Genomic DNA, 19,960 nt, shown 5'->3' with positions numbered 1-19,960 from the left:
CCTTCCCATTGTTTGTTCCCAATGAGGAGGAACTCAAGGCTTGTTTGTTTGTTCTGAAAGGCAGAGGAGGACCGGTTGGGTTGGAGTGGTTTTTAGCAATTCCGTGAAGGCAGCAAGTTATCTGGCACGCAGCCCAGTGAAACTCCCGAAGTGGCATCTTTCCTTAGTGCTCTGGGAACCCTTCTGTTCTCAGAACGAGATCAAAGGAGCTGTGGGCAGGCAGAGGGGAGGGCAGGGTTTGGCCGACCTTCCCCCGGCCACACGCCCACGCAGCCAGCGTGGTGGATGGGCAGCGGTGCTGCTGCCAGCAGTCCAGCTAGCAGAGGCTGGGGCTCAGTCATCCCGGCCTCTGCAAACCCCGCGGTGCACCCAACGCAGTCCGCGGGGCGGGGCGGGGGGGGTGGTCCCCGCAGGGAGCGGGTGCTCTAGGCACCCGCCTCTGTGTCAGCACGAACCTCTCCTCAGCTAAGAGCCGGGCTTCGGCCAGGTTTGGTGCCACAGCACTGCCAAGAGCCATGCGGACCCGGCGGCCACAGCCAGGCTTGGCTGCTGATGCGAAGCACAGCCTCAGGATCTGGCGAGCAAAGAGTTTTCCAGGGAGCTTCTTTGAGAGGCGCTCTCGCTCTCTCGCCGCCCTAACTTGGGAGACTTCTAGAGACTCTGCAGCGTGAAGACTGGGAGATCTCAAAACCGACTTCCTTGTCTTTTGACTGTGAATTTCCTCTGCTGGGAACAAGGAGAGCTTTGAAGTGAGCTAAGCAGCAGGAGGAAAGGAGTTGCTTTCACTGCATCATGGTATGTCAGTTACCCCACCGGGGCAAGGCAAGGACCTGATGTTCAGCCCCACCTGGATGGCTCCTTGGTGCGGGGCGGGGAGGGAGAACCCCCTGGGTGGCTGGCCGCTGCAGAAGCCCCCCCTGCCTCGTGAGAGAGCTCAGCCCCGCCCCGGAACTGCTGTGGTGGCAAGCCAGGCGGGCGGGGGGTGCTGCACCAGTTGCTTCCCCAAGGAGTCCTGGGGGCCCCTTGTGTGGGGAGGGGGCAGGCTCAGCCTGGCAAGCAGGAGGTGGGGCTAGAGGGGGAGGGGAGACCCTGGCAGCAGGGAGGGGGGTCTGCTCTGTTGATGGCCCCTTACCTTGAAATAGATGACTGTAGCAGCCACAAAGACCCCAAAGCTTTGGAGCAGGTCCCCCACCACATGCACAAAGGCCGCTCGGACACTGGTGTTGCTGCGGGCAGGCGGGGGGGAGCTGCAGGGGCTGTCGCCAATCCGCTCGTAACCCCCGGTGCCCAGGCCATGGCCGTGCGGGGAGCCCGATTCATGCAGGAGGCAGGCCATGCTGCAGAGGAGGAGAGGGACAGGACTCAGGGGGCCCGCCTCAACAGCCCTCTCACACCCCCACCTAAAGCCCCGCCACACCAGCTGAAGCCCCCTCCCCCTGAGATGGGTCCCAGCCACTCGGGGCACCCAAACAAGTTGCTTTGAAGGAACAACCCCGTACCACCAGACCGTCCTCTCCCTGGCGGATGCACTGAACCAGTTGAGCTGCCCCGCTCCCAAGTCTGTGGGATCCACCCCCCACCCTACCCCACCCCCCTCCCCCTCCCCACCCCCCCAGAGATCCTTACAGGATGTTGACGCCCACAGCACAGGCAGAAGTGCCCAGCATAGCAGAGGCCTCAATCTCATAGTCGTTGTTGATGATACGGGCGGAAGCCAGGTAGACCAGCACACCTGTGACAATCCAGATGGAGAGGACGGAGGCCAAGGCGCCCAGGGTCTCTGTGGGGAGAGGCAGCTGCAGTCAGGACGCCAGCCTGGCCAGGACCCCCATGTTGGTCGGCACTGCTGGCAAGCCAGCTTCCCCCATCCTGTCCTTGTGCACACGGCCGGCCTTACCCAGACGCAGGACTTGGCGGCGTGTGTCTCTGCTGAACTTTGGCTTGCTGGTCTGGGCCCAATATTTGAGCCTGCCCAGTTTGTTTTGAATCTGGATTCTGCCTTGCCAGGTGTGAGTTGGGCCCCTGCCCCAGCGTCCTGCCGCCTGCAGGTCAGGTGAGCATCCCCTCTATACTCCTCCCCTCCTCCAAATCGTTGATGAACAGCACAGGACCCAGGACAGAGCCCACTGTGGCCCTCCACTCAGGACCTCCTTCCAGGTTGGATGGCCTTCTGGTCCCCCCCACCCACCCCAGCAACCAAGAAACAAGCAGGCAGCTCAGGCCCCTCAGCGAGCAGACAAAGAAGTCACATGGCAAATCCAGCCCAAACGTGGACAAAAGGGGACCCCCAAATCGGCGGGGCGGGGGGGAGAGAACTGTGAAAGAGGGTCCCTGCACTGTAGATCAATAGAAAGAAACCTTTTGATCTCCGTGGAGCATTTAATGGGCCACTTGAATCCATGTGTCCTTGTCTCTGTCCAGAGGACTCAGAAAGCCTCTCTGGCTGATGAAAGGCTGCCTGGCCCTTTCCACTGCCCTCTTGGGGCTGCCTGGTTTAATGGGAGCACATCGCTCAGGGAGAAATTCATCCCCCACACATGGGAAAGACCAAGTCAGAAGGCCCAGAATGGGGCCCCTGGCAAACCCCCTCCCCACCCCTAAGAGAGGCGCACGGTCTGGACATGGCTGCCCACCAAAATGTCCAGCAGCCAGGGAAGGAGCCTGGCAGCTGCTTCCCACCTGGGAGCGGAGAACCCCGACCCCCCAAGCTCTCCTGGAGACCCAGGGCAAGGCAGCCCAGGCTCCCCTTTCCGCTGCACTCCTGGCCCGAGCACGGATGCCGCGAAGTCATCATGCGGGCCAGACTATCGGGATCCCCCAGATCAAAAGCGAGATGCAACAACATCCTAAGTCTGCCTCAGGACATCCAGTCGTCTAGGAATAGCCGGCCACCCCGCCACTCACTCTTCTCTGCTAGAAGTGTGCACAGGTAGCCACTGACACCAGCCAGCCCCCTGCCAGAGACGAGAGCCAGCAGAAAGCCCTCCAGCGGGTGCAGCCCCTGGGAATCCTCTGCTCCTCCACCACTGCACCCTGTTTGCTCTGCAGAGAGCCAGGGTTCGTTCCCCTTCCTTCACGTCTGTGGGGTAGTGCGGGGGGGGGCCCTCCTCCCTCTACTCCGGGAAACCTTCCCTCCCCCGCAACTTCCCCCTCTCTTCACTAGGCTTGGGTGTGTGGTGAGTGCTTGTGGTCCCACCAGATTAGGCTAGAGGGTTGTTGTTGTTGTTGTTGTTTAATTGGGTCTGTTGTTCACCAGTAAAAGCAGGGAGGGCCGTCAACTCCCACCCCCCAGGCCTGGTTAAAAAGATTGCCGCCAGTGGGGGCCACGGAGCTCAGGCAGGATCTGTGCTCAGGCATGAACAGCAGGATGACATGCCCAGGCCAGGGGCACCCTCACTCGAGAGCAAGCCTGCTCTCCCGCAGAGACGGACCCAAGAACAGCCCTGCTGCTGGGTCAGGCCCCTCAAGGAGGCCCCTCTCATCCCGCCTGCTGTTTCACACAGTGGCCCACTGGATGCCTCTGGGGAGCCCACAAGCAAGAGGGGAGGGCATGCCTCTCCCCTGCAACCGGTATCCAGAGGCATCCTGCCTCTGAGGCTGGAGGTGGCCTGGAGCCACCAGACTAGTAGCCCTTGAGAGACCTCTCCTGTCATAGTAGTCCAGACACGGCTGGGTGGGGGGCAAAGTTGAGCAGGCCTGCCCTTGAGTGTGCCTTCCTGTAAAGAGCCCAGGGACTAACCTCCAGTCATTTTTTCAAGCCAGGGGTATCCATCGGGTGTCCGCTGCAGTGTAGATGACCTCGTTCCCACCCCCTCCTGTTTTCTCCTACCTCAAGAGCTTTGAAACAGTTCACTGTTTTTCTGTAGTGGCCTCTGGCAGCCTGGGGAGTCGCCCCCTTCTCAGACTCTGGGTCCTGCTTCCCAGCAGCCTCCCAATATTTGCATGATCTTGCAAATATGACCCCAAGATCTGCCCCTCGCTCGCTCCGTAGTAAAAGAAGCTGCTTCCCCCTTCCCCCTTGCCTTCATGTTCCCTGGTTCCCATGCATGAACCTCCCTGCCCTGTCCCCAGTCCTTCAGCCTGCTCTCTTCAGGAGTTCCTCTCTGCTTCTTGCCCAAGGTCCCTCTAGTCTCAGCCAGTTCCTCTGGCCATCTCCTCTCCCTCTCTCTCCCTGAACTCTCTCAGGGTTCTTGCTCTCCTCTCTGACTCCCATCCTTAAGAACATAAGAACAGCCCTGCCGGATCAGGCCCAAGGAGGCCCATCTAGTCCAGCATCCTGTTTCGCACAGTGGCCCACCAGATGCTGCTAGAAGCCTACAGGCAGGAGTTGAAGGCATGCCCTCTTTCCTGCTGTTACTTCCCTGCAACTGGTACCCAGAGGCATCCTGCCTTGGAGGCTGGCCCACAGCCCTCAGACTAGTAGCTGTTGATAGGACATGAAGTTATCCAAACCCCTCTTAAAGCCATCCAGGTTGTTGGCTGTCACCACATCTCGTAGCAGAGAATTCCACAAGTGGATTCTGCATTGGGTGAAGAAGTACTTCCGTTTGCTGGTCCTAGATTTCCTAGCAATCAATTTCATGGAGTGACCCCTGGTTCTAGTGTGATGCAAGAGGGAGAAGAATTTCTCTCTCTCCACTTTCTCCACACCATGCATGATTTTATAGACCTCTCTCATGTCTCCCCGCACTTGTCTTTTTTCTAAACTAAAAAGCCCCAGGTGTTGTAGTCTTGCCTCATAAGAAAGGTGCTCTAGGCCCCTGATCATCTTGGTTGCCCTCTTCTGCACCTTTTCCAGTTCTACAATGTCCTTCTTTAGATGTGGTGACCAGAGTTGTACGCAGTACTCCAAGTGTGGTCGCACCGTAGTTTTGTATAAGGGCATTATAATATTAGCCGTTTTATTTTCAATCCCTTTCCTAATGATCCCTAGCATGGAATTGGCCTTTTTCACAGCTGCTGCACATTGAGTCGACACTTTCAACGACCACCACCACGACCCCAAGATCCCTCTCCTGGTCCGTCACCGACAGCTCAGATCCCACCATCAGCATATACTTGAAGTTGGGGTTTTTCGTCCCAATGTGCATCACTTTATACTTGCTAACATTGAACCGCATTTGCCACTTTGTCGCCCACTCCCCCAGTTTGGAGAGATCCTTTTGGAACTCCTCACAATCCGTTTTGGATTTCACTACCCAAAAGAGTTTGGTATCATCTGCAAATGTGGCCACCTTGCTGCTTACCCCTGCTTCTAGATCATTGATGAATAAATTAAAAAGCACCGGTCCCAGTACAGATTCCTGGGGGACCCCACTTCTTACTTCCCTCCATTGTGAAACCTCTCCATTTATACCTACTCTCTGTTTCCTGTCTTTCAACCAGTTATCAGTCCACACATGTACTTGTCCCCTTATCCCATGACTGCTAAGTTTCCTCAGGAGTCTTTGATGAGGAACTGTGTCAAAGTTCCTTCAGACCAGCTTCCCTCCTGCTTCTTCCCCTGAGCTCTCTCGGCTTCCTTCCCTCCCTGCCCTCGCTTGCCTCTCCTCCTCGTCTTCCCAGACTCTTTTGGGTTTCCTTCCCCTCCACCTCCAGGTCTTTTGACTGGCTTCTCTTTCCTTCTCTCCCCCAACGTTCCTTGGGTCTTCCTCTCTCCTTGCCCTCGGTCTTTCCACCGGTTCCTTCTTTGACCAACTTCTCTCTCTCCTTCTCTCCGAATGTGCTTTCAGGTTTACTTCCTCTCCCAGCTGCTTTCTCCTTCTCTGTCCGGACTCTCTCAGGCCCCTTTCCTCCCTGCCTTCGGCCCTGCCTCCAGTTCTTTGACTGGCTCTTTCCTCCCTCTCTCCCCACTTCTCGCTGGGTCCCTCAACTGATTTCCTCTGCTAAGCAGACCATCCAGCACTGCTTCCCTTCCTTGTTCCTGCCTAACTATAGTCATAGTCACATATCCTTATACTCATCGCAGAGGTAATGCAATTAGCCTAGACACGTGCACATCTTGCGTGTATGCGTAACAAGGGAATCCCCTTGCCAGTGTCATAGTCAAGCCTCTTACTTTAGACTCAATAAAATATACTTTTATTTGGATTTTAAAACATTGATTGCTTTTAAACCTGCTGGTTTTATAACCATGCTTACAAGATCTCTCAAGGGGATGAAAAGGCCCCCTCATAACAAGACCTTAAAGGGATTGGTTGCCCAAGGTCATTCAAGCTCATCTCTGCTCCCCTTGAAAGAGCAAGTGCTTGGAAGGGAGCCAGAGAGCAGAAAAGCAGGAGAGACCCACGAGCATCCTCTCTCTCTCCCCCGCAAATGGCATTTGTCTCCAGCCACTCCGGTACTCTCACCGATTTCATTTGTTTGCAGCTTTTGAATATTTTGATCAAGGGCTAGCGGATCGAGGGCCAGTCAAGGGGGTAGACGGCAGTGCTCCAACCTTGGCCTCCCCCGCCCCCAAGGGAAGGAAGCACCAGCCATCACTGGTGCCCACGCACCGGGCAAGCTCAGGGGGCTCCTGAGGCCCTCCGTGACCAGGAGTCCTTGGACACTGCCAGGAGTTCTCCTTGCAGCTCTATGCCTGTTGCTGCTTTTCCCCACTGGTGGGACTGCAGCGGTCCTCCCACACGGTGACCAATGCTGGGTGTCTTCTGGGGAGCTTGCATTGCGCGTGATGTCCTGACCACACCAGCAGAACAGGGCTGGGAGGGAGACGGTTGGCTGGCCTCCCCACTTTCCCCACACCTCCCCAAAGGAGGCGGGACAGCTGCCACACCAGCAAGTCCGCGTGCTGCCCCTGCATTGATCGATTGCTGTTCACAAACACGTCCGCTTTTCAGCATTAATACATGCAGTGATTTAAATGTGTGGGGGAAATACACGTGGACAGCGGACAGATGATGACATTGCGTTCTGTAAAGGGCGAGCAAGCAAGGTGTGACAATCCTAGACTCAACAGCCCGTCTGGAAGTGTCCCTTGTCTGTTCCAGGGCTGCATAGTAGAAGGCATCAGCTAGGGAAGGTTTATCCAATGTTACTCAAGAGAAACAGGGAAGCACATTTTCAGTGAAAGTCAAAGCTCAGCTCAACTTGCCTTTGAGAAAGACTGAAAGGGGAAGTTGAGCTTCTCAGGAAGCTGTACCTGCTGCACCCTCAATATTCCACATTCTGTGAAGAAGGCAGAGAACTCCCTCTTCTCATGGCTGGCGCCCATCACTGGCCAGGGCCCCCAGGGCCTTTGCAGGTGAGGACCGCAATAGTGCACAGGCGCATGGAAGCACATGCTGCCTATGCCACTAGGGACCCTCCCTCCAGTCCCATTGCTGGCTGACTTGCCACTGCTTCAGCACATGCAGTTTTTCTGGGCTGTGTCCCACTGCAAGGAAGGGCTCCAGCCTGCCAGGTGGGGCAGCCGCCTTCCTCCTCTGGAAGAGCAATTTTCCCGTGGGAAGCAGCAGTGAAACAGCTGTGCAAAGAGGTCAGGGACTGGAGGTGGGGGGCGGGGTTGTAGTGCACTGGCTTTGGGCCAGGAGTGTGAGAGAAGGTACCTGAGCGGTGCCAGCCAAAGGTCATTGTCTTGGTCGCTGGGCGAGTGGAGATCCAGAGGGAGAAGAGGCTGACGCCCATGCTGCCCATGTCTGTCAGCAGGTGGGCTGCATCCGTCATGATGGCCAGGCTGTGTGCCAAGTACCCACCTGCAATGCAAAGAGAAAGGCCTCAGGGACCCTGTCGGCAGAGATGGGGAAGGACTCCTGGGCTGGTGGCCCTGACCAGCAGTGAGGAGCAGGCTGGAAGGTGCAGGCTATGAAGAAAGCCTGGCCAGGCCCCTGCTTTTGGTCAAGGGAACTGTGTCGCTGATCTGTGGTTGGGGATCTGGAGAAGAAAATGCTCTGGATTTCTGGGCCGAAGTCCAGGGCCTCCACACCCCCTGGGGCCCCCCAAACCCCATTTAGTCTGTCCCAGGTGGTGTGGTCACATTGAAAATGTGTTTAAAATTGGGGGGGGAGGAGTCAGTGGCCTCCAAAGTGGGCCTCCTTTATTTCCAAAATTACCTAGGTGCACCTCTGCTGAAGACCTGGACAGAGAGGGAAGCCCCCAGAAGGGGGGGGGAGGGCTGAGCAGCCCTGAGGAGCTCCAGGTTAGGGCTCACACTTGCTTGCATGCACAGGGGCAGGAGGCCATGTTGCGGTAGCACTAACCTATGACCTCTCCGATCATGAAGAGGAGGCAGACCAGGCAGGCGATGCGGAGCTTCCGCTGAGCCTGCAGCTTCTGCTGGCTCGGGCTGGGGAAGCAGGGACTGCTGAGGTGGCAGTGCGGGGCCAGGCGGTGCTCCATCTCCAGGTCCACAGGCACCTCTGCATGCCCCTTCTCGGGCGGAAGGCCAGGGAAAGCATCCCGGGGGCCTGCAAAGAGACTGGGAGAACAGAGAGACATAAGAGCAGTCCGGCTCCTGCATCAGCCCAAGGAAGGTCCTGCTAGTCCAGCAGGCCACGAAGGCAGCAGCCACCTTGGTACGGGCTACAGGGCAAGAGCTCCTACTAGCAGAGTGACTGCAGCCAGACAGGATCTGGCTCTCTGGGCACAGAGGCACCTTCTCCAGGGGTGGTTCTCTTCCATCTAGTAGGGAGGAAGCAACTCTCCCTGCCCAGCGTCTGCGGAGCCTTCCTCCTGGGGGCTGATGCTGGTGTCTTCCTTGTGTTTATTTTTTGATTGGCGGAAAAGCCTTTTCTTATCACTTGGCTATGTAAACGGCTTTGAGAATTTCCTGTTGAAAAGCGGAATACAGTCTATGTATTCTTAATAATAATTATAATGATAGTTGTGATTCTTGTGTTTGATTAAACAGAAGGGGAGAGGTGCTCAGGCATGGGGGAGAAGGGCCAGAAATCAAAAGCTGGCCGCATCCTGCCCTCATCAGCAGAGAGACTCTGTTCAGCCTCGGAGTTGGCGGCACTCAGAGCAGAGCCGTTCACAGTCTCTGAATCTCCAAAATCAACTTAACAGCTTGCAGAAATTACTCGCATGTAAGTGGTGCTTCATTACAGCCTGGTAGGTTTCTAAATTGAATTGGGTTTGTTTTGTTTTCATTCTACGTTGTGTTCTATTTGATTTATTGTGTTAAATTTCTTAACCCTAACCCTAACCCTAACCCTTCTATTGTGTTATTAAACAATAAAATACTGCTTGCCGCCCGAAGCAGTAGGAGGGGCAGAATAACAACAACAACAACGACAGACAGTCTGTGGGAGAAGGAGGGCACCCTCAACCCCACTTGGCAGATGGCCAAGAGCAAGGCCCTCTCTCTGGGGCGGGGCGGGCCCCAGAGCAAGGCCCGGGGCCGGGAAGGAGGCCGGGCCCCAGAGCAAGGCCCGGGGCCGGGAAGGAGGCCGGGCCCCAGAGCAAGGCCCGGGGCCGGGAAGGAGGCCGGGCCCCAGAGCAAGGCCCGGGGCCGGGAAGGAGGCCGGGCCCCAGAGCAAGGCCCGGGGCCGGGAAGGAGGCCGGGCCCCAGAGCAAGGCCCGGGGCCGGGAAGGAGGCCGGGCCCCAGAGCAAGGCCCGGGGCCGGGAAGGAGGCCGGGCCCCAGAGCAAGGCCCGGGGCCGGGAAGGAGGCCGGGCCCCAGAGCAAGGCCCGGGGCCGGGAAGGAGGCCGGGCCCCAGAGCAAGGCCCGGGGCCGGGAAGGAGGCCGGGCCCCAGAGCAAGGCCCGGGGCCGGGAAGGAGGCCGGGCCCCAGAGCAAGGCCCGGGGCCGGGAAGGAGGCCGGGCCCCAGAGCAAGGCCCGGGGCCGGGAAGGAGGCCGGGCCCCAGAGCAAGGCCCGGGGCCGGGAAGGAGGCCGGGCCCCAGAGCAAGGCCCGGGGCCGGGAAGGAGGCCGGGCCCCAGAGCAAGGCCCGGGGCCGGGAAGGAGGCCGGGCCCCAGAGCAAGGCCCGGGGCCGGGAAGGAGGCCGGGCCCCAGAGCAAGGCCCGGGGCCGGGAAGGAGGCCGGGCCCCAGAGCAAGGCCCGGGGCCGGGAAGGAGGCCGGGCCCCAGAGCAAGGCCCGGGGCCGGGAAGGAGGCCGGGCCCCAGAGCAAGGCCCGGGGCCGGGAAGGAGGCCGGGCCCCAGAGCAAGGCCCGGGGCCGGGAAGGAGGCCGGGCCCCAGAGCAAGGCCCGGGGCCGGGAAGGAGGCCGGGCCCCAGAGCAAGGCCCGGGGCCGGGAAGGAGGCCGGGCCCCAGAGCAAGGCCCGGGGCCGGGAAGGAGGCCGGGCCCCAGAGCAAGGCCCGGGGCCGGGAAGGAGGCCGGGCCCCAGAGCAAGGCCCGGGGCCGGGAAGGAGGCCGGGCCCCAGAGCAAGGCCCGGGGCCGGGAAGGAGGCCGGGCCCCAGAGCAAGGCCCGGGGCCGGGAAGGAGGCCGGGCCCCAGAGCAAGGCCCGGGGCCGGGAAGGAGGCCGGGCCCCAGAGCAAGGCCCGGGGCCGGGAAGGAGGCCGGGCCCCAGAGCAAGGCCCGGGGCCGGGAAGGAGGGCAGGCAGTTTCCGCAGGGCCCGCCTCCAAGGGCTTCCCGGGCCAGCTGGGAGTTGGAGTCCAGCGGCTGCTGCCCAGGGCCAGCCCAGCCCTGCTCAGGGCCGCCGCTCTTCCCTCCTCCTGAGGCCTGCGGGAGGCCCTGGGCCAGGCTGCTGGCCAGAGAGGAGGCAGAGCAGCTGGCCGGGGGGCTGGGGCTGGGGCTGGGGGGCTGGGGCTGGGGGGGCTCCCTCCGAGGCAGCTCCAGGCCCCTCAGGGCGGGGGCCCCTGGGCTGCCAGGGAGGGCCTGGCGTGGCCTGTTGAGACGGGGCAGCCCACCTTCCTTCCATCCCAGACGCTCAGGGCAGCCGCCGCCGCCGTGGGTGGCCTTCCCAGGCAGGCAGGCAGGCAGGCAGGCGGGCACCCCAGCAGCCGCCAGGCTCTCCTCCTGCGCCCGCCCCCTGGCCATGCCCGCTCTTCACCTACCCCAGGCCCTGCCCGGGAGGCTTCCAAGGCCTTGGGCCGCGAGCCATGAGGAAAGCAGCCGCCCAGGAGGTGCCACTGGCACTGCCGGCCTGCTGAGCTTCACTCCGCTCTGGGTGAAGCACCACCGGGGAGGAGGAGGAGGAGGAGGAGGAGACTCAGAGGAGCACAGGGAACTGCCACGTGCTGAGCCGGGCCCCGGGTCCCTCTCGCTCAGGACGGTCCTCACAGCCCGGCAGCAGCGGCTTCTCCCAGGCTGCAGGCAGGAGTCTCACTCTCGGCCCCGCCTTGGAGATGCTGCGGCCGCCAGGGAGGGGGCGGGGGGGGCCTTCTGCTCTTCTCAGAGCGGCCACTGTCAACAAGCCTGCAGAGAGGGGTAAGGAAGTCGGCCGCCTGGATGAGGAGGACTCCTGTGCCACACTTCAGAGAGCCAGCAGACCCAGGGCTGCCACCCCAGCCCAGCCCAGCCCCACGAGCCCATGGCTGGAAGGCTTCTCTCCTCGGAGGCCTTTGCCTTGTGTGGGCAGCCCTCCTCCTCGTGCAGGAGTGGTGCTGATCCGCCTCACGCGTGGCTTCTCTTTCCGAAGAGCCAGAGAAAGGCATGGCCGTGGGGGGCGTTGGCGACTGGTCCTCACTGGGAGGGTGGAGAGGTGCGTTCAGAGAGCAGCCGAGCCCGGAATGGCTCAGGGTGAGAGCTGAAGCCAAACCTCAGGGATGGGAACATGGCGTTCAGATTTAAACACCTCATTTCCAAGGGCAGTGTCACACGGGGCATCTATAATGTCACCTCAACACTCAGCATCTCCATATGGTGAGGTTGCCACAATCCAAACAATCACCAGTCTGATCCCACCTAAATCGCATAACGCAGCACTCATCAGGTACTAGCTGACATACTTTGCAAGGGTGTGACAGCCTAGTTCCACTGCCTTTATACCATATGTGTTACACAAGAATAAGCCCATTACTTCCAATTGGCTTACTCTTATATAATGCAAGTTGCTCAAACACAACATTACTCGGCTGACTTGCACGGTAGGTCAGCCAGTGCCCAATATGACGGGCACGGGCACCACGGCCCATCAGCTGTCTAATATTTATGTGGTGGTTTTCCCTTTCTGTCCTGCCTTTTCCCAAGGCAGTTAATGAAGTATTAGCCATTCTAAGTATTTTTAACTACAAGAGCAGATTATAACAATGAATATAGAAACCGTGGGGGGGAAACAAGGATACCTTAGAAACTGAAAGGCGTGTTTACCACCCACCCCCAGTGAAAAGCCACCCAAAGGCCATCAGGGCGGGCATAAGGCCGGCTTCCCAATAGTGCTGGCTACTAACTCTCCTTTGTATATCATCTGCCGAATATTGTCAGATTCCAAATATAATTACAGGTGAACTACACAGATACTGAATACTAGAATCAAAGTCAAATAGCAAATATTGAAATCAGAAACTGTTGGCTATCAAATATCTACAATATTCAGTTCACATTTGATAAATGTCCACTGAGGATATCTGATGAATTTTGAGGAATATTTTGCAGAGGAAATTCATTTCCACTCTGCTTTGGATACAGCAGCTCCAGCCGCGGCTTTCCGTTCTGAACTTTTCTACTAAACCAAGAAGGATAGGCAGATCATAGAGCATAGCAGAAGCCAATGTGGGCTATGGAACAAAGTGATGATGCTGAGAAGACCGGTTCAGATCCTGCCCCCAATGGGCAAAGTTGTCTAACACTGGGTTGGAATAGCCATCAGGCCTCAATTATAGGCTCAGGTTGCCTGATCGGGAAAGTGGTGGCATTGAGGTGGTGGTAGCTGTTTGCATACTGTGCTGTTTGGATGGTGAAAGAAGGAAGGATCATAAATACTCAATGGTTAGAGAAGGAAAGAACACAACAAGAGCTCTGCTGGATCAGACCCAAGTTCTATCCTGTTTCTCACAGTGGCCCATCAGATGTTAGTCCCCATTGCTGTAAGTCTTGGGGGATTTCGTCTATGCTGAGGCCACATTGTCTGGTGCAACTTGGAACTTGAGCTTGTCTCAACTGATTTCTGGCCCCACACATGTGGCAGACCTTATGCTCAACTTGGTCTTTGGATCAATGGTGGACAGTGATGTGCCGTGGATAGTCCAAGAGGACTTAATATGGTTGTCATGGACAGAGCACTATCTGGTGAAGACTGGACTGTAAAGTAAAGTTGTGCCGTCAAGTCGATGTCGATTCCTGATGACCATAGAGCCCTGTGGTTGTCTTTGGTAGAATACAGGAGGGGTTTACCATTGCCATCTCCCGCACAGTATGAGATGATGCCTTTCAGCATCTTCCTATATCGCTGCTGCCTGATAGAGGTATCTGGGAAACATACCAATGGGGATTTGAACCGGCAACCTCTTGCTCCCTAGGCAAATTATTTCCCAGCTGCGCCATTAGGTGGCTGAATAGATGATACACCTCTGCAGGGTGGGGAACCACCTTCGAAGGTGTATGGATCCTAATGGATTCCTGGTTGCTCCAGAGGATTTTCCTGCTGAGAGAGTGGACAAGCCTGTTGACACCTTGAACTCTCTCTGGTATGAGGAGATGGGTTGGGCGATTGACACAGTCGTGCCTAGGTGTCCTCGCCCAACCTGTCGTGTCGAGTCCAAGCAACTCCCTGGTATACAGATGAGTTCCGGACAATGAAACAGGCTGGTTGGCATTGCTGGTGGGAAACTCAGAATGAATGTGACCAGCTAGAGCGCATATGAGGGCCTAATCTATGGCAGTGAGGGTGATGAGGAAATCCTACTTTTCTGTCAGTCATTTATTGTTACAGTCACAGACCAGTACAATATGAACAGTACATTAAATAAAAGATTAAAAGAACTTAACATACCTTCCTATCTAAAATTGAAAAAGTTAAGACAACAATAATTTCTTATTAACCCATCACTGACGAGTATCAATAGCAGCGGCACAGAATCTAGCCACTCTGTTTGTAATTGTAAGCTCAGCGTTCGAAAGTAACAAAGAGCAGTAAAAATGGCTCTGCCGTCCTGGAAATTTACCGAATAATGTGTAATAAATGCACAAATATCCTTAAAGAACAAACAGAATAATAAAACATGTTTGATGGTTGCCTACTTTTCTGCCACCATCACATCTGCTCAATGTCATCCAGCAGAGCTTTTTTGTGTGGTTCAGGGCCTCCTATGTGAGAGCCCCAAATGCCATCAAACAGAACCCTCAGCAGCCTGCTGTGACCAATTTGCATGACACTTTGTGGATAAAAAAGCTCATATCTGTTCTGAATGGGATGCTAAAGGTTTTGTGGAACCGGAACTGGATGTTGCCAATGCACCGTCTGGTCTTGGATGGTTTTCAGGCTGTGTCAAGAACATAAGAACAGCCTTGCTGGATCAGGCCCATCTTTTTCTCCAGCCGTAATCTCCTGCCAGTCAGTTTCATGGGATGACCTCTGGTTCTACTAAGAAGGAGAAACACACTCTCTCCACACGATTAATAATTTTATGATAGTTTTTAAACATTATAAACAGGAGGGAAAACATCAACATACCAAAAAGAAAAGAAAAGAAATATAAATTAACATAATTCTCTTCGCAAATATGTCAAACAAAGCCTCACACCACTATAAATAAATTTTAAAAAACATAATAATAAGCCTCTCCTGTCTTCCCTTGGTTGCCTTTTCCTGAACTAAAAAGCCCCAAATGTTGTAGCCTTTCCTTGTCAGGACTGTGCTCTAGCCCCCAATCATCTTGGTTACCTTTGTCTTCTGCACCTATTCCAGTTCTACAACATCCTTTATTCAGATGCAGTGGTCAGAATTCTACACAGTATTCCAAATGTGTCTGCACCATAGATTTGTGTAAAGGCATTATAATATTAACAGTTTGAGTTTTGATCCCTTTCTTAATTATTCCAAACATGGGATTTGCCTTTTTCATAGCTGCTGCACACAAGTGTTCATGTGAGGAAGCCTGGGTGAGGGGAAGAGAGAAAGGCTGCATCTGGAGCTCCGTGCACAGGCCAGGCTCAGAACTGAAGGCATCTGTGAGAACCAGGACAGAGCCCCACCACAGTGTCCTGGAGCTCAGAAGGGCCCTGGTCCAAGGCAGGCTCTTGAGCTGGCTGCCTCCTCCTCTGCCCAGATATGCCGACTGGGAAACAAACCTTGGTCAGCTAGGCAGGCACTCTGCTCTTGGAGGTCTGGGGATGATGGAGGCCCCCCCGGAGGTTGGGCCTTACAGTGGGCAGAATGGGTCCTGAGTGGCATCCTCGAGCTCCGCTGATGCAGAGAACTCTTGGTTCTGGGTTTATGGCACCTGCAAGTCTCCTTCAGGCTGGTGGCATTGGCTGTGATGTGGCCTTCCCCCTCCAGAGCTCCAAGCGTGTCTCCTCAGAGTCTAAGTCTGAGTGCTTTCAAGCAACAAGGCTGATGTGTTAATTGAACTACCTCACATAACCACAAGACCGCTTTCCTGGTTACTTTATTTATTACATTTATAAACTTGATCGATTTATCAAGTGCCATCAAATTGGTGTCAACTCTTAGCGACCACATAGATAGATTCTCTCCAGGATGATCTGTTTTCAGCTTGGCCTTTAAGGTCTCTCAGTGGTGCACTCATTGCTGTCATAATCAAGTCCATCCACCTTGCTGCTGGTCATCCTCTTCTTCTCCTTCCTTCCACTTTCCCCAGCATTATGGACTTCTCAAGGGATCTGGGTCCTCACATAATGTGTCCGAAGTATGATAGTTTGAGCCTGGTCATTTGTGCCTCAGATAAAAATTCTGGATTGATTTGTTCTATGATCCATTTATTTGTTTTCCTGGCTGTCCATGGTATCCGCAAAAGTCTTCTCCAGCACCAAAGTTCAAAAACCTCAATACTTTTTCTGTTCTGCTTCTTCAGAGTCCAGTTTTTGCATCCATAGAGTGTCATGGGGAAAACCATTGTCCAAACTATTCTAATCTTGATAGGTATCAACATGTCACGGCCTCTAAATATCCTTTCCAAGGCCTTCATTGCAACTCCACCAAGTGCTAGTCTGCAGCATATTTCTTGAATGCTGGATCCTTTATTGTTGGTGGTCGATCCTAAAAGGCAGAAGTTATCCACTACTTCAATGTCTTCATTATCAATTCTGAGGCTGGTTGCTCAGTTTACTGTTGTCATCAATTTAGTCTTCTTTACATTTAGTCTGAGGCCCATTTTTTCACTGTGCTCCTTGACTTTCATTACTAGAGCTTGCAGATCATCCACATTCTCAGCCATCAGAGTGGTATCATCAGCGTAGTGCAGGTTATTGATGTTTCTTATTCCAACTTTAAAACCACGCTTATCTTCCAATCCAGCTTCTCTCAGTATATGTTCAGAATATAAGTTGAATAAATAAGGAGAAAGTAGACAGCCTTGTCTTACTCCTTTGCCGATCTGGAACCAGTCTGTTTCACCATGTTCCATCTGGACTGTGGCTTCTTGTTCTGTGTATAGGTTTCTCATGAGAACAATGAGATGTTCTGGGATGCCCATTTTCCTAAGGATATTCCACAACTTGACAAGGCCGACACAATTGAAAGCTTTTCTGTAGTCAATGAAGCACATATTGATTTCTTTTTAACTACCTGATATGAAATGTCTCCTGGCAGTTTCATCTAGACCCGTTTCAGACCAGCTTTCGGGTGGGCTATGGGGTAGAGACTGCCTTGGTCAGCCTGATGGATGATCTTCAACTGGGAATTGACAGAGGAAGTATGACTCTGTTGGTCATTTTGGACATCTCGGTGGCTATCAATACTATCGACCATAGAATCCTTCTGAAGCGTCTGAGGGGGTTGGGGGTGGGAGGCACTGCTTTGCAGTGGTTCCACTCTTACCTCTTGGGCAGATACCAGATGGTGTCCCTTGGAGACTGTTGTTCTTCAAAAACTGAACTTTAGTATGGTGTCCCTCAGGGCTCCGTATTGTCTCCGATGCTGTTTAACATCTACATGAAACCGCTGGGAGAGATCATCAGGAGATTTGGTGCAGAGTGTTATCAGTATGCTGATGACACCCAGATCTTTCTCTCCATGTCAACATCATCAGGAGAAGGCATAACCTCCCTAAATGCCTGCCTGGAGGCAGTGATGGGCTGGATGAGAGTTAACAAGCTGAGGCTGAATCCAGATAAGACAGAGGTACTTATTGTGAGAGGTCAGAACTCGGGAGATGATTTTGATCTGCCTGTTCTGGATGGAGTCACGCTTCTGAAGAAGGAACTGGTATACAGTCAGGGGGTGCTTCTGGACACAAACCTCTCCTTGGTGTCCCAGGTGGAGGCAGTGGCCAGAGGTGTCTTTTATCAGCTTCGGCTGATATTATTCTTGAGATAAATAACCTCAGAACAGTAGTATATCTGCTGGTCACATTCAGACTTGATTACTGCAATGCGCTTTATGTGGGGCTGCCTTTGTACGTAGTCTGGAAACTGCAGTTGGTCCAGAATGCAGCAGCCAGGTTGGTCTCTGGGTCATCTCGGAAAGACCATATCACTCCTATCTTAAAAGATCTACACTGGTTGCTGATAAGTTTCTGGGCAAAATACAAGGTTTTGGTTATAACCTAAAGCCCTAAACAGCTTGGGCCCTGGGTATTTAAGAGCACTCCTTCTTCTCTATGAACCACACTGCCCATTGAGATCATCTGGAGAGGTTCATCTGCAGTTGCCACCAGCTTGTCTGGTGGCTACTCAGGGACAGGCCACTTCCATTGCTGCCCCAAGGCTGTGGAAGGCACTTCCTGCTGAAATAAGAGCCTCCCCATCTCTGGCAACTTTTAAAAAGGCACTCAAGACACATTTGTTCACCCAGGCTTTTAATTAGATATTGTTTTAATTGTGTTTTTAATAGTTTGAACGTGTTAAATTTTAATTGTTGTAATGTTTTAATCTTTTTAACAGTTTTTAAAAATTGTTTTGATGTTGGTGTGGCCGGTGATTCTGTTGATGCCCTGGTGGGAACCTCTAACAGGGAACTCATCAGGACAGTAGACATGATTGCTCCTAAGCCAGTGTGGTGTAGTGGTTAGAGTGCTGGACTAGGACCAGGAAGACCCGAGTTCAAATCCCCATTCAGCCATGATACTTGCTGGGTGACTCTGGGCCAGTCACTTCTCTCTCAGTCTAACCTACTTCACAGGGCTGTTGTGAGGAGAAACTCAAGTATGTAGTACACCGCTCTGGGCTCTTTGGAGGAAGAGCGGGATATAAATGTAAATAATAAAATAATTAACGGCCGAGGAACACACGGGCGCAGAGACACGGGCGGACACCCAAGCCTTTTATTATAGAGGATGAGGCTGGTGGCCCATTCTGGTCCCAGCTTCTTCCTCCAGGGTACTCTGTTGAGGAGTAGGGCAGGGGAAGTGGACAGGGAGGTGGAGTGGCTGTGGTCTATAAGAACAATATCTCCCTGACCAGGGTCCCTGTCGAAGTGTCTGACCAAATTGAATGTGTGTACGTATGTTTGGGGACCAGGGACAGACTGGGACTTCTGTTAGTGTACTGATTGCCCTGCTGCCCGACAGAGTCCCTAACTGAGCTGACGGACTTGGTCTCGGGCTTGGCGTTGGAGTCTCCCAGGCTTGTGGTGCTGAGGGACTTCAATGTTCACTTTGGGACCAATTTGTCTGGGGCAGCTCAGGAGTTCATAGTGGCCATGACAACTATGGGCCTATCCCAGGTGGTCTCGGGACCAATATTGCTGGTCATACGCTTGATCTGGTCTTTCACTCTGAACAGGGTGGTGTTCCATGGGTGGGAACTCCTGTGATTTCCCCATTGTCATGGACGGACCACCATCTGGTTAAGGTTGGACTCACAACCACATCCCACAGGGGCGGGGGGCCCATTAGGATAGTCCGCCTGAGAAGGTTATTGGATCCAATAGGATTCCAAGAAGCCTTGGAGGGATTTCGTATTGGCTCTGCTGGTGACCCTGTCAACACTCTGGTGGAGAATTGGAATAATTTATTTATTTATTTAACTTATTTTTACATTTTTATACCGCCTTTCGTTAAAAGAAAACCCCAAGGCGGTTTACAAAAATTAAAAACATACAGCAAAAAGCAGTAAAAACATCAAGCTAAAAACAAGCATAAAAACAAGACAACATATAAAAACACACAAGAACAGCAGTAAAAGACGATTATGTAAAAGCCTGGGTAAAAAGCCAAGTCTTTAAAAGCTTTCTAAAAACTGTGATGGAGTCCGAGGAACGAATGGCCACCGGGAGAGCATTCCAGAGTCTAGGGGCAGCAACAGAGAAGGCCCTGTCCCGAGTGCACGACATCCGGGCCTCCCTCATTGTCGGCACCTGGAGCAGGGCCCCCTCAGATGTCCTAGTCAAGCGGGCAGCAACCCTTGGGAGCAGGCGGTCCCTCAAATACCCCGGGCCCAAACGGGCTTTAAAGGTCAAAACCAGCACCTTGAATTGGACCCGGAAACAAACCGGCAGCCAGTGCAGCTTTTTCAAAATGGGGGTGATATGTTCCCAACGGGCAGCTCCGGATAAAACCCTCGCTGCCGCATTTTGCACTAGCTGTAGTTTCCGGATATTCTTCAAGGGCAGCCCCATGTAGAGCGCATTACAGTAATCCAGCCGCGACATGACTAAGGCGTGGGTAACTGTGGCCAGATCTGCCTTCTCGAGAAAGGGACGCAATAATCAACTCACCAGGGCAGTGGACACAATCACTCCTAAGTGTCCTCACTGACCCACTCCGAAACTGGCCCCTTGGTGTACGTAAGAACTACGGGGGCTGAAGTGATGAGGTAGATGACTAGAGCACAAGTGGAGGACGACTTGACTCGAATCCGACAGATTATTACATAGAGAGCATTTGAAGATCTATGCTCAGGTGATAGTTGTGGCAAAGAAGTGATTCTTTTCCTCCCGTATTGCATCCACAAGTTCACATCCGGCAGAGTTGTTCAGGGTCGTGAAGGGCCTAAT

The 19,960-nt window shown here is 54.2% G+C and overlaps 1 protein-coding gene across 3 annotated transcripts in view; it reads right to left on the bottom strand.

Annotated features, from left to right (window-relative positions):
* Positions 1–19,960, bottom strand: part of SLC30A3 (solute carrier family 30 member 3) — a 34,425-nt gene that overhangs the window by 3,526 nt on the left and 10,939 nt on the right. The window contains exons 1-5 of one of the 3 annotated variants that reach the window (XM_053251136.1): positions 10,962–11,214; positions 8,199–8,416; positions 7,548–7,694; positions 1,627–1,780; positions 1,133–1,337 (exon numbers count right to left, since the gene is read on the bottom strand). In XM_053251136.1, the coding sequence (XP_053107111.1) occupies positions 1,133–1,337; positions 1,627–1,780; positions 7,548–7,694; positions 8,199–8,416; positions 10,962–11,008 (771 nt within the window). In that variant the 5' untranslated portion in view covers positions 11,009–11,214. The other 2 variants (XM_053251144.1, XM_053251129.1) reach the window with 2 other exon arrangements.

Source organism: Hemicordylus capensis, chromosome 1 (genome assembly GCF_027244095.1).
Source record: "Hemicordylus capensis ecotype Gifberg chromosome 1, rHemCap1.1.pri, whole genome shotgun sequence".
NCBI lineage: Eukaryota > Metazoa > Chordata > Lepidosauria > Squamata > Cordylidae > Hemicordylus > Hemicordylus capensis.
Note: the sequence above shows the minus strand (reverse complement) of the source record. Positions and strands in the feature narration are given on the sequence as shown.